Below are 14,109 nucleotides of genomic sequence, written 5' to 3' on the forward strand. Positions count from 1 at the left end.
CTGATATGCTCATAACTTCAGATGTGAAGAACCTATTAAAGGTCAGATATTAAATCTAAAGTGAAATGCTGCTATATACTACTGTAGCTAAGATAGAATATTAGCCTATTTCACTAAATTATTTCCAACTTTCCACTGCAAGAGCAAGGAACAGACCAGATCAGCAATAAAGTTGTGGAGAGGTTTAAATCAGGGTTAGGCTGTAAAACAAATCCAAAGCTTTTCAGATGTCAGTGAGCACTCCTTAATTTTTCATCAAAAAATAAAAAAATGCAAAATGGCAAACCTACAAAAAATATAGCCGTCCACAGAAAACCAGCCAAGATGGCATCTGTGGAGAAGCTACAACTATTGTGAACTCGTCAAATCCGTACTTTTTAGAAGAGTGTAAAGAAACAGATGAAGACAAAAATGTTACCATTTGTGAACCATGATAGTGGCAGCATCATGCTGTGGGAATTATTTTCTTTGCCTTGGACAGACAAGCAAGTTAGAATTGATGGGCTGATAAATTGATTGTGGTTAGAACATGAGAAAATAAAAGAAATATCACAAATGCTGCATTATTTTATAATTTTTACAATCATGATTGCAATGCTTTTCTGGGGACATTTAACATTTAATCCTGGCTCTCACTATAGAAAATTATCTGTTCCTTGTGTTGGATGTTTATGTATCTGTTATAATTCAAGACAATCTGACAATTAAAAAAAAAGGTTCAGCTGCTTTCAATCAGTTTAGAATGAAAGGAAGCTTTGAAAGAAATACTACTTTTCAATTTTGACACATTTTCGGATAATTCATTTTTTTTTAATTACAATAATTGGACATGCTTATCCTTAAGCCTTAAGAAATTATGTTTTGGAACCAACCTAAGCAAGAATATGCAGCTCTGGAAAAACTTAACAGCCCACTGCACTGAACCCCATTGAAAACCTCCTGGTTATTGCACCAAATATTGAATTCTGAACTCTTCCCGAAAATGAACTTGTTTTCTTTGTATTATTTGAGGTCTGAAAGCAGGTTTTTTGTTATTTTCACCATTTCTCATTTTCTATAAATAAATACAAAATTTTTGCTTGGGCATGTTGTCAGTAGTTCGTAGAATAAAAGAACAATGTTCATTTTACTCAAACATATACATATAAAGAGTAAAATCAGAGAAACTGATTATTTTTAGTGGTCTAATTTCTTTTCAGAGCTGTAGCTTCAACTTTTGTTTTGCATATTTTGTTATGCATTGTAAGATGTCTTTCTTCCTGTCCACAGTGTAAAAAAAACCCAACATCATCAGCAACATCCTCATTGTTTTACTTTTTTGCTCCACTAACTATATTTTTTTCTGGTAAATGCTCATAGGGCCCATAAAACAACAACCACCCCTGGCAAAGATTTACTGCTGTTTCTAAATGTTGGCGATATCCTCACAGACAGAAAGCACCGTCTCTGATCCAGTCAGAGGATTGTCTCAGCAATCCAGCTCAGACTACATAAACAAATCTTTACTATCCACCCTTAAGCCAGTTATAGGTTGCATTTTGTCTCTAAAGTAAGATTTAGAGACAAAGCGGACTCTCAATTTGAGTTAACTGATGGATTTTGAGAGGTTTACTACTCTGTTAGTTCATACTGCCCAGTGCTCTGTCTGTGTTGCCATAAACACGGCTATAAAGGGATCAGTGAGGCTGGGCTCTGTAAAGTTCATAAAAAGATCCGTGCCTCTGATAATGTCACTGATACAGAGTAAGAAACGTTCACCCTTGAATTCTCCCATCTAGCGCCGGTTAGACAGTCTGGCTCTTACTCCCTCCTCTATGTGTTTTCATCTTCAGTTGAATGTCAGGTTGTAAATTTGCTTTTTATCTTTTATGGAGACTTCCTTTCTCTTTTTATCTGAAAGTTCAATCTAAAAACCTGAGTTTATACTTAAATGTTTTCCTAAATTAGAAGTGAGTAGGATCATTGACTTTGGAAGACAAAGATCGTATTACACCATTGAATCAGTAAATGTCAAATAAGTTCACAGTTCTCAAATTGCGAGAATATATTTCTGGATCAATAGAAACAGTAAATATCTTTAGTTGACTATGGACTGATAAGCTTGAGAAGTATATCAAGAACTTCTATTTTTTTCAAAATAGGAAGATTGGAGGAATCAACTATATAAGTGTGCATAAACAATAAAGAAGTCTATAGAAAAAATATTTACACAGCTGAAACACTGAGTTCCTTTAAATCAAGACTAAAAACCCGCCTGCTAAGAATTGCTTTTGAACCATAGTAAAAGAAAAACTGACCAACATATTCGATGTGTATGATGGCTCTCATCAAAATGTAATATTTGTTGACTGCATGGTGTTTTCTTTATAGCTTCGTAATTTGGGGTTTTTATTATGTAAAGCACCTTGAACTGCCTTGCTGCTGAAATGTGCTGTACAAATAAACCTGACTTGACTGAAGCCAAACAGAATGGGTGTTTGAACTATAACCAGTTACAAGATGAACCCCTCCTAAGCCACTGCCGCCCCATTTAACTGACTTATACAAGATATGCAAAATTTTTGCAACAAATGAACATCAAGGTATTTCTACTCCTCACAATGTAGTGTTTGACTTATTGCTATTACTCTCTTACCTCCTTTTTTGTTCACACTTAAGATAAGATGATTGTTCTTACACCATGACATAAAGCAGTTCACCAATCTCACAAACTATGATCTATTTGTCAGGTAGTCATTGATTCAGGCGATTGTTGAAACCTCCACCTGTGTCTTCTGGAGTTTCTAACAAAGCAAATCAGGCTGAAATGTGTTAAATACACTGGAGAAATCAAAGAACAGTTTTGAGTTTCTTGAAGCAGGTTTCTGATGGTGTCTTCAACTTCAAATCTGCAGAACCTTCATAATGCGGGATGTCAGGACAAAAAGTCTACAGGCACTGAGGACTGATGAGTGAGTTTTCTTTAAAAATGTAGGATGTCTTCCACCAGGCTGGACTGGGTCAGGCATAGGTTAAAGAAGTGCTGCAGAATCCAACAGAGCTGCTGTGCACAGGTTGAGGTTGAAGTGCCGAGGGTTTTCTTGAAGTGAACCGATAAAAGAATGTGTTCAGTTCACTTGCTCGATCAGCTTGAAGTCTGTTCATCCCTGAGCACACATCTCTTACATTGTTGTTTGCTGGACCATGCTTTCCATCTTCTTCCTGTACACCTCCTTCCTGTCTCTAATCGTGACTAGAAGTTGCTTCTGTATACTCCTGAATAATTCTCTCTGTCTTTTCTTGAAGGTTTGATTTCCTACTTAGTGTTGATCTACTGTTCTTTTTTTAAGGGGAGGCATCTCACTGCTCCAGCAGGAATGATGTTTCCACAAAGAAGTTTAAATAGTTGATCGCATTATATTTAGTTTTTGCTCCGGTCATTTATACAGTACAGACCAAAAGTTTGGACACACCTTCTCATTGAATTCAATGTATTTTATTACATTTGACAAAAAGCAAAATAGAAGAAATTTGTAAGGGGGAAAACTTTCTTTGATGAAGTGTGTCAATTACTTAGTTCACTCTCAACCAAATGCTTTTTGTCTTTAGTAAGCTTAAAGGGCAATACTACGTGTATTCCAGCCACATATTGGCATTTTGTAGCACAATCAAGTAACTATGTCACCTCCAGTTATAAAAAAATGCTGTATATAATAAATATCAAGTCAAGTCAAAGTTTATTTATATAGAAAATTTACAGTCAAAGTGCTTCACAACAATCACCACATCACAGGTAGATAAATGATAAAACACAAAATAAAATTATAACTTAAAATAAATTTGACACTTCGAAATTGGGCTTCTGTCTCTTTAAGAAATGATTGTCTTTCCAACATGAAGTCATCACAATATCTCTCCTCTATTAACCCTTTAAAGCATTTTTACCAGCATGAGAAGTAGCTTGTATAATGAGCTAATCAGATGCACAGTTCCACCAGCTATTCGCTAATTGCTGCTGGCTGGTCTGAAGGAGCTGAATGGGGAAGTTGTAGGGGAAGGCTGCTAGGTCCACCCCTTGCTTTTTTTTTACGGCTGACTGGTTGCCATGGAGATTAAAGGATTTCTCAAACATGCATGGAAGTATCAAGGCAACACTCCAGGCATGCTTTTGACGAGGGAATAACATTATAATATGATGTAAAGCTCAAGAAAGTCGATTTTACACAATACTGCCCCTTTAAGGCATAATTATGTTTCAGTGTTTCACCATGTTTTTGGCATAATTTCTAAAGATAATTTAAAGTGTTTTCTTCCTGGCATGATTGTGGCATTTAAGCATAGTTCGCACATTTTGAGTAGTACAGTTCAGATCTTTCCGAAAACCTAATGTTGTCCTGTAACAACAGAACACCCTGCTTCTAACCAGCAACCCAAAGAAAGCTTTATGACCATTAAAAAGGGGACATTACACAGAGTGTAGACATTTATATGTGACAGATTGACAACATAACCTTTGCGTAAGTGAAATGCTGAATATTTACTGTCACAACAGTGAACTAGCTAGTGATAATGTCTGCTGCTGATTAATGACGCTACAGTGCTGATAATGATATTTATTTTATAATTTAACAAGGAAGGGAAAAAAAATCACACATTTTGTAGCTTCTGATATAGATATAAATACCTTGCTGAAGCTATCACTCTGAAGGCTGCTTTTCCTGCATCACCAACCACTCGTCACTTCAACCGAGGTGTGTTAGAAAGGCCTACTAGTGCTCAAGTGCAAATCAGAGATAGGACTCCTTGATTCAGCTAATGAAGAGAGTGTGGAAGTGTGATGAGCAGGAGAAATGGACGGGAAGGCAGAGGAGAGGATTGCTATTTCATTTTGAAGTGTTTGAGAGTGTTTTTTTTTTCTAATTACATGTGAAACTATTAAACTTAGATCTGAGAGTGCCATTGCTGCTTCTTTTTTAAGCAGAGCTTAAAAGAATGCGTTACTTTTCATCATCTCTAGTGTCAGTAGGTGGTGCATAACGCATTACAACTAGAAGCAGTGCAAATGATTGTGAAAGCAGAGATGTACGTGTTATATTTATTTATGTCAGTGACTGTCCCTGCTCCTGGCAGTCGGTCTTGTATTGTTTGGAAGTGGACATGAATGCATGTCACATGAGGAAAGAGAACGGAATTGTGATTGGTACAGAGAAAGATGGGGTGTTACTATTTCACCATGCCACAGACGCAGTATGCGTGAGTAAAACACACACCGTGTCAGCAGAGGCAAAAAGCAATAAAGACTTTACTTGGATTGCTTTATAGATTTCAAAAGGGAGCTCTGAGGATGGTAATATTTGTGTTGGAATGAAACTAAAAATAGAGCATTTCTTCCATTTTGTTTTCTCCCACATGCTCACTAAGTTTCAGGCTGCATCTCGCTTGTAACGCCACCATCTCTGCAATGATCTCTCATCCTCTGCATCGCCTCCTCACCACACTGCCTTTGATTTCAAGAGCTGAACTATTCTGCAACATTTGTTGATGTGGATCTGCAAGTAAATGCTGCAGAATTGTGCTCCTCTTGGAATTGTTCTTCTTCGCTGCGACTGCCAGGAGAGGAACCCACCATCATCTGCCGCATACCAAAAAAGGCTCAAAGTGCATACTGCCTATATCTGAGAAAATGTTGAGTGGAATGTTGTAATAATTAATGTATTAAATGCAGATATTTTAAGAGAAAATATATTCAATTTTACTCTTTAGTTTCATTCATCATGACATGGTGAATGAATTTTCGTCAGTCCAGACAGACCAAGTGTGTAGAGTAGAATGAAATTAGATTTTATAGACTAAACGTCACATTTGTGAAGTATTTACAAAGCACCTATTTGTGGTATTTTGGGGATTTTTAAGTTGTAATGCTAATTTTACAGATTTTTTTACCATGTAATCTGTAGCAGCTTGCCACCATTGGAAGTCTCATTAATACACGTTTTGCTTTTTATACACTAGAAGCAGAATGTGAAACTAAAGTCTCAAAAGCATTCATGAATGTAAAAATGACAGCGGTTCTCAAACTTTTATCTACTGATAAAGCATCTTTCAACATAAGTGAAAGATGCTTGTGATCCTGAGTATTGGTTGATCGAACCACTAACTTATTTAAACAGAAGTATAACAATTGCACAGACAGTATCAGCAGTAAATATACGACTTACGTATTTACAAGTAAAATTTTTCTGTCTTTTCTACTATTTCTAGCATAAGTATGTATAGTTAAGACACGGCATGTTCCAGATCAGGACCAATTTTTACACTAATTCTTGGATTCTCTGCTGTGGATAATGTACAGTACCTTACCTCTAACTCCTTTTCTTCCTACTTAAAACACCTTTGAGTAACATGTCCTTTATGCTCCGTTAGCTCAGAGATGTGCACTACTTCTTCTTGTTCAAAGGACATACTTGTTGGCCGTATTTAAGGAGATGAACAGAGAAACTACACATTGATATGGATTGCAGGTCTTGTTGAGACGTACAGTTAGACAGGCAGGGGCAGCAGACAGGTCTGCTGCTCATATATGATATGCCTGCCAGTTTCTCCGGTGTTGTTCAGGTCCAGTGATTATGGAGTAGAGACCTTTTCAACCAATCTGCTACCTTTGTGTCTCAGGGCACTGTCCGGTGCTCTGAGCCTTGGGCTTGGAGATGTTCTGGGTGACTTCCAGATCTCATTAACCTTGAGTTAAAGGTCTTGAATTACATCAAAGACTCAAAGGCCAGAGGGTCACGATACAATTTTCACATCCTGCTCAGCTCTGGTTAATTTTCCTCTAAGGTGTATGGTATACGCCTGTGTAACCTGATCTGTTACTACTGGTTGTTGTCAAGTAGGTGAACACAATATAAGAAGCTGATCAACTATTATTTAAACATGTCAACAATGATTGTCTATAATGTATGTAAGTTTAAAGATAAAAATGTTTATTTTCATATAGAGGTTCATGAATAAGTTGATTTCCTTAAACACATTTTCAGATATAAGTGACCAGTAGAGACATAAGTAGATCATTTGTGTTAGTAAATCTTTTAAAGGTACTTTAGGTGTTGGAGGAATTTAAAAATGCAGAATTGTGAAATTGTTCAAGGATAAATTATATCATAGACAAGTTTCAGGAACAAGAGACTATTTTTGTAACCTTTGGGAATGATGTGTTCATGTTCTTTATTGCTACAGTCAGTGAACAGTTCTTTATACTTCTGTTTAGTTTAGTGTTTTGGGTAAGTTCTGTCGGTCTCAGTCTGTCCGTAAATCTTTCTGAGTTTACATTTAGGGTCATTATTGTACACTTTTTTATTTTATTTTCAAAGTTTGGGCCTCCTTGGGACTCACCCATGAATCACTGTTTTTGTTTCAATATGCAGCTCCTGTTTCGGTTCACCTTCCTCTATTGCTCCAAGTCAGCATCAAGAACTTTTTGTTCCACAATCTTCAACAACTTGAGCATATTAGTTTTGGAAAATCCCAGAGGCCTCAGTTTTTGTAACCATGAAACTTCTTGACAAGTATTTTTGAATAATTTGATTTGTTCTGCAATGCCCTAAAGCCTTTGGGACTGTCCTGTTTTTTGACATCAAACTTTCTGATGGTGTTGGACAGCTGTCTGGTTTTATTTTGAGATAATAAACCATTCCATTTGTCTTTTCAACACTGGAATATTAAACTAAGACATCCTGTTTTTGTTCTATTTTTATTGTGTTTTTAAAGCTGTTTAAAGTCTGCAATAGAGTTAACCTTTCTAGGGTTGTCTCAATCAAAACTTTGCTTGTTTCTTTTTGTGTTTTTAATTGAATTTCAGTTCAATATAAGCCATAAATAGTTAGTGCACTGTGAAAGATTATTGCTAAATTACTTATGCCCTTTGCATCCAAATTATGCTTTAAAAAATAACGCAATGTAAGTTTCAATGTTCTGCAAAACAAAATTGTGCAACATTTAAGCTAATAAAACCTTTGTCTAAGTAATTAACAAACAGATTTGTTTCACTCTGTCCTCAATTTTTATTCTGTTCTTATGCATATATCTTACATTGGTAATTTATTACGATATTTTCTGCTCAACTGGAAAATATTGTAGCTTAATGGTAAATTATCCTCTCAATTGTAATGTCAGCAAAGTAGGTTGTTGCCTGTTGAGTAAAATCTCATTGGTGGATCAATTTCAACGTTTGATGATCAGATCAACCATTTATTTTTCCAGCTACAACCTCCAGGCTTCATGCACATTCAACACACTGTCCACTTGAGTTCAGTTTGCTGTTTGTCACAGTTCTTCTTCCACAGGTGTAAGTGTTTTTGGTGGTTCAGTAAATGCACGTGTGTGAACCCCACTTTGTACTCCAGCTCAGATGACGCATGGTCACCCACTGTACAGCATCGCTGTGGCCTTGCTGCAAAGCTCATCTAGACAGATTGCAGCAGGACACAGTGGTTCAAAAAAGGAGCATCCCCTCAGTTCAGCGAAGGTCAGGCAGAGGCATCATTAGGTTGACAGAGTCTAAAACTGGGTCTGCTGGGGTGTGGGAGTTGACTGACGGTTTTTGACTCAAGGACATGTTGGTATCAGAGGTTAATGATGGAGGCAGCCTTGATACGCCGTGGGGGATGTCACTTATCATACTAATACAGATTGGCTGTGGGTGTGTTTGTGTGCTGCACACCATGCATGTATGCCCACATCCAACTGAAGAAGCGATGACCAGTATGGAAGCAATCCTGTACACTAACAACTTAAAAAGCCTTATAATTGGCATCTGCAGCTTTCTTTCTCCTGTCCCCTGTGTGTGTGTGTGTGTGCGTGCGTGGGGGTGTGGGGGTGTGTGTTTGTGTCTGTGTTTCAGTGTTATCCTTTCTGACTGTGTCCTAATTGTTCTTATTTGATCAGTTCAAGCCCTGGTTTCAGGCTCTTCCTTGTCCTCCCCACTGCCTCATTTGTTGCAGTTAGCAGTGAAGAAACTCCTTGTTGCTTCAAGGTGATTCCTTTCAAACAGCGGAGTTTGTGTTACCAAATTCAATTATTCTTGTTAGTGAAAAAACAGCAGTAGCAATGTGACCAAGGAGCATTTGAAGAAAAGTATTCTGAAGGCTGGCCCTTGTCACTTAAAAAAAATCAATATCAGCGAACTTGTTGTAGCATTTAATGAACAATAAAATATAATATTATAAAACTTCTTGTAAGCTTTTTTCGGTTTATCTATCTTCTTAAATTTGCCAGTAGAAATGCCAGCATGTTATTGAATAAAGGGCTACAATATTTTTTTGATTGGATTATAAAGCATTAAATTAAATAAAAAACTCCAGTTGCATGCACTTAGGATAATCTTTAAATAGAAATATTTATTTTTGACAGTTTTTAAAAAATGTGTAGCAAGGACTAAAACAACTCCTTACAGAAACATGATAGATTAAACAATTGCTTCTGTTGGGAACAATAATTTATTGCTTCACAAGCATTTCTCTGGTATCCCTTACACCCCCATTATTCTATTGTGAATCTGCTTTGCATTTCATTGTTAAATGAAAGTGCACTACCTTTAGTAAGTAATGCCACACTGTGGCTACCATATGTCAAAAAATAGCATAGCATGGGCCCTCCAAGACATCCCACTTGTGAACCACTGCTACAGAGTTTATCTATGTTCTTCCTCAAAAGTCACAGCAATGACCTGACTAGTGAATCTCATGTTGCAGTGGTCCAGGAGTTTGCAACTTCCTGTCTTAATCAACTCACCATGCAGAATGCTTAGAGCAGCTCCAACTCATAGCGGTGTGACCTACTGATTTTTAAAAAAGGCTATTTATCCTCTTGGGGCATTCATAAAACCTTGCATATCCATGTTCAGCTGGTCTATTGATCACTCAATATGAGAAAAACAAGAAGATAATGTTAAAAGTACCTTGACGTAATGCAGTAGAACATTGTGAATTCTACACCCTTTAAACTCTACACTTGCACTATACAAAACAGAGGCACATCTAAAGGATCTCCTGTACTTTAAAGACGTGACGAAACTTGATGTTCCAAAAAATAGCCTTTATTTCCATTAATACACGTCTCTATATACACCAGCATAGACAGTAAGATACTGTAGGTGTGTGTCAGAAGCTTAGGAGGAATAAAGGATATAGGCTGAAATCATTTGTAAGCTTGTTTTTTCATTTGATTTGCATTCTAATTTTTTTTGGTCATTGTTATGCTTGCTAAAATATTTATCTACCTAACATTTTCTCTGTTCCCCATTTATTCCATTCAAGGACAAAGAAGCGATGTTAAAATTGAGAGAAAAATAACTGAACAGTGTAAACGTTTTCATTAATGTTTTCATCAGTTAAGAGAAGGAAGAAGTTTTGTGTTTGTGGAAAAAATCCCATCAATGCACTGATCAGACATAAAAGTTGTGGAGACCTGCTAATGATGAGCACAAAATAGCAGACAGAAAATAAACAAGAGAAATATCATATTTTGTTTTTGGTCATTCAAGAACTACCATAAACATTATCTTTTGCTTTGACTCTTAATTCATATTTACACTGCAGTTTTACATCTTTGCCACATCTTCAACTCAATAAACCTGTGCTAGGTCAATAAAAACTTGTCCAACATATATGTTTGTGGTATATTTATTCATATTAAAAGATCAGTGTTGCAGGCAGTTAGTTTTTTGGAAGTGCCTGCTGTGTTTTATTGATGAGTAGCTCGAAGGTTCTGTATAACAAATTACTACTTTAGTGAGTGTTTTCTCTTTTGTGTGTTCTTTCTGTCTGGTTTGGTTTGAAGATCCAATTACGCAACTACAGCTCATCATAAGCTACTGTACAGAGTTTCATAATTAATGTGCAGATACACGTTACAACCTGTGGCCAGGTTTCTTGAAGCTCGCTGTTGGCGACCACAGAGGTTCTTTGTTGCAACATTTTCCAGGGATCTGATTATCCCCTGAGAATTACATGCCAATAATAAATATAAATTGGGAAAAGAAAACCTTGACAGTTATTATCAATAGAGTTAACACTCCTTTCTGTTTTTAATGAGCGTGAAAACAAAATGGATAAGTTCTTGGAATTCAAATCAGGAAACGGATCCTTTCACCTCTCTGTAAATACTCTGAAAGTTGCAAACGTGGAAGTGTGTCCCTTTGTATCTTTCTATACTCCCCCACATAAGGTCGAAGTGCCAAGAAATTATCCTCTCTAAAAGTAGGCTGCAAATTCTGAAAGCAATTAGTTGCACTGAATTTTATTCAAGGGAGTCAGAAGAAAGGTGTCTAAATACAAATTAACTCCATACTTGCTATTATTCCAGTATTGTTTTTGTTTTGTTAAAATGATCTTCCATCATCTCCTGCAGATTAAAAGTATCCCAAAAGTATATTTACATTTTAAATTGCAGAGATAGTTTGTTCAGGTTGATGTACATAAAATTTAGCAAAAAGTTTAGCTTTAGTCTCATCTGACCAGAGGTAGTTCTTCTGCATGTTTGCTGTGAGCCCTACAGAATTGCAAAAACTTTCTTTTAACACGAGCTTTCTTCTTGCCACGCTTCCATTAGAGCCAGCTGTATTTATACTTTGACTTAATTAAACACAGGTGGCCTCTGTATACTAATTATGTCTCTTATGAAGGCAATTGGTTGCACTGGTAAAGCGGGTTGAATACAAATGCATACCAAATGTTCCAGATTGTTATACATAGAGACATTAGAAAACATTGTATGCTACTCTATACAACTTCACAAATATCGCTTGTTTGTGTTTATAACCTGACAAAATGAGACATTTCTATTAGTGTAAATACTTTCACCAGGTCCTCTGCTTGTGCTCGGCCTCTTTACTAAACATCCGTGACATGGTGTACCCACAGACTCACATTGTATCCTGTTGTCTCTTTGTTCTGCTCAGCATGCCGTCCTGGGTTCTACAAGGCATATGCAGGAAACATCAAGTGTTCAAAGTGTCCTCCACACAGTTTCAGCTATGGAGAAGGAGCTTCCATCTGCCGCTGCGAAAAAGGCTTCTTCAGAGCCGAGAAAGATCCATCAACTATGGCATGCACACGTAAGCCTGGCTTATTTTCTCTATATATTTTTTTAGAACTTTTTGTGTGAACCTATATATCTGATGCTGCCGTTATGCCTGAATTTCCCCTTTGTGGTACATTAAAAGACATTTCTATTCCCTAAACGGAAGGCTGACAAATTCCCTGTATGGATTTCCTTACTGCATGTGCTTCTCAGACAGATAAGCACCTTAGGTAATCTTTGATTGGTTTACAGCAAGGGAAATGATGAGGGGAATCATCCCAGAAGATTTACAAAGTTGAATTACAAATCTACAGCATTGTCAGAGATAGAAAATGTCCTTATGTATTTCTGACTGATTAAGCTTTAATTATTCCAGTGTAAACTCATATTAAGTATTTCAATCTTTCTGTGTGTCTGACAATCTGGAAAGGTTTATTACTTTGTCTTAGGAGCTTGTGGATTTCGCCTGAATTTGCCAGGGCCATAAATCCAGCCTCGTCTTTCGGACTTATCTGGTGTGAAGCCGAACATTAGAGAGTCTCTGGATGAATTACATGGCTTTTGTTCAGCTGCCTTGTCTTCATCGATGATTCACTGACTGTCATTACGACTTCATATTTGCATTAAATTACAGTTTAACCGGACTAATTCTCCTTTAATTAAAAAGCCATTTGGCTGTCGCCGAGATAGACGGAGGCCACGTCTGAGAGCTCTCCGGGGTGGAAGAGCGTATTTGTCTTTCATGGCAAGACAACGCAATGACACTATGGAGATGCTTTTAGTTTACAGTACTCTGTAAGTTGCACTGTTTGCAAGAAAAATGCTAATCACTAGGTGGGTAGTGATGCGTCCAGCTCAGGGGACTATTCATGATAATGCATGATATTGGGTTTCTGAAATGAATTGTCAGCAATATTTTTTGCAAATAGCATACAGATTTCACAGTATAGAAAGTGTTTTAAAGATTGTGTGCTCACTGTAGAGTTATCCAGTTCAGATTAGATTAGATATTCAGATATCTAATCTGAATATTCTTTATTCAGATTCTTTAAAATCCAGAAACAGAATCTTTTAGTTTCATCCCAAACTTTAGGAACATTAAGACAAATAACTGCCTGCAGTCCACAACCATTTTTTCTAACATTGGCAGTGAATTTAAAGTGGCATATGTTAAAAGTTGTTGAAAATGTAACAAAATACAACCAGTTGATCTTCCTTAGATAGCAAACTTTTTACCTACTTATATAATGTTTGGGCTTTCATTGTGTAGCATTTTAACTTGACTTGATTCGCATTGTACCCGAGTGTAACTATGCCACATCTATGACAAAAAATAATGAATTTAATTTGATTAAATATTGATTCATAGCTGCAGTGAAAAATAAAAACTTTTAGGAAATGCTTAAGTACAAGAAACAGAATCAATGTTTAGATTTTTAAATATACCTTGCAAAAATTTGGTCATGGTGACCATTTTGTATTTATCAGTTATCTAAAGTATTTAAAAATTGTAACTTAAAAGATATAAGTAAGAAAATGTTGCCTGAAAGGTTGTTTCTTCTATTCACTGGCTCCCTGTTAAATTAAGAATAGAAAATAGAATAATATTGAAAATTCTCACCTTTCAAAGGGAGGCTATCAGCTGAGCTGTTCCTGTCAATAACTTCATATTTCTGCATTCCTTGATGTCTGTGTTCTAGCCAAAGTAATTGAATGTGTTATTGCTGTGACTAACTACAGAAACATTTCAAAACTTAATCTTGACAAGGTTTTTTTTATCGCCCACTTTAGAAAATGAAACTTACACATTAAATAGATTCATTACAAATTAAGTGAAATATTTCAAATATTTTTTTTCTTAATGTGATTATTATGGCTTGCAGATAATGAAAACACAACGTTATGTCTCAGAAAATTAAAATGTTACATAATGCCAATTAAAAAATCGTTTTAAAGTATAAAATAGATGTTATGGTCATATAATAGCCTACACAAACATCATGGGTAAGTGTCCAGAACACGTTCATTCAGACACAGGGAGGGTGCGCTACA

At 36.3% G+C, this 14,109-nt stretch overlaps 1 protein-coding gene across 1 annotated transcript in view; it reads left to right on the forward strand.

Annotated features, from left to right (window-relative positions):
- Positions 1 to 14,109, forward strand: part of LOC116723394 (ephrin type-A receptor 6) — a 191,178-nt gene that overhangs the window by 77,545 nt on the left and 99,524 nt on the right. Inside the window, exon 4 of the mRNA XM_032568240.1 lies at positions 11,936 to 12,091. Within this exon, the coding sequence (XP_032424131.1) occupies positions 11,936 to 12,091 (156 nt within the window). The remainder of the gene's footprint in view (positions 1 to 11,935; positions 12,092 to 14,109) is intronic.

This window comes from Xiphophorus hellerii, chromosome 7 (genome assembly GCF_003331165.1).
Source record: "Xiphophorus hellerii strain 12219 chromosome 7, Xiphophorus_hellerii-4.1, whole genome shotgun sequence".
Taxonomy (NCBI): Eukaryota; Metazoa; Chordata; class Actinopteri; order Cyprinodontiformes; family Poeciliidae; genus Xiphophorus; species Xiphophorus hellerii.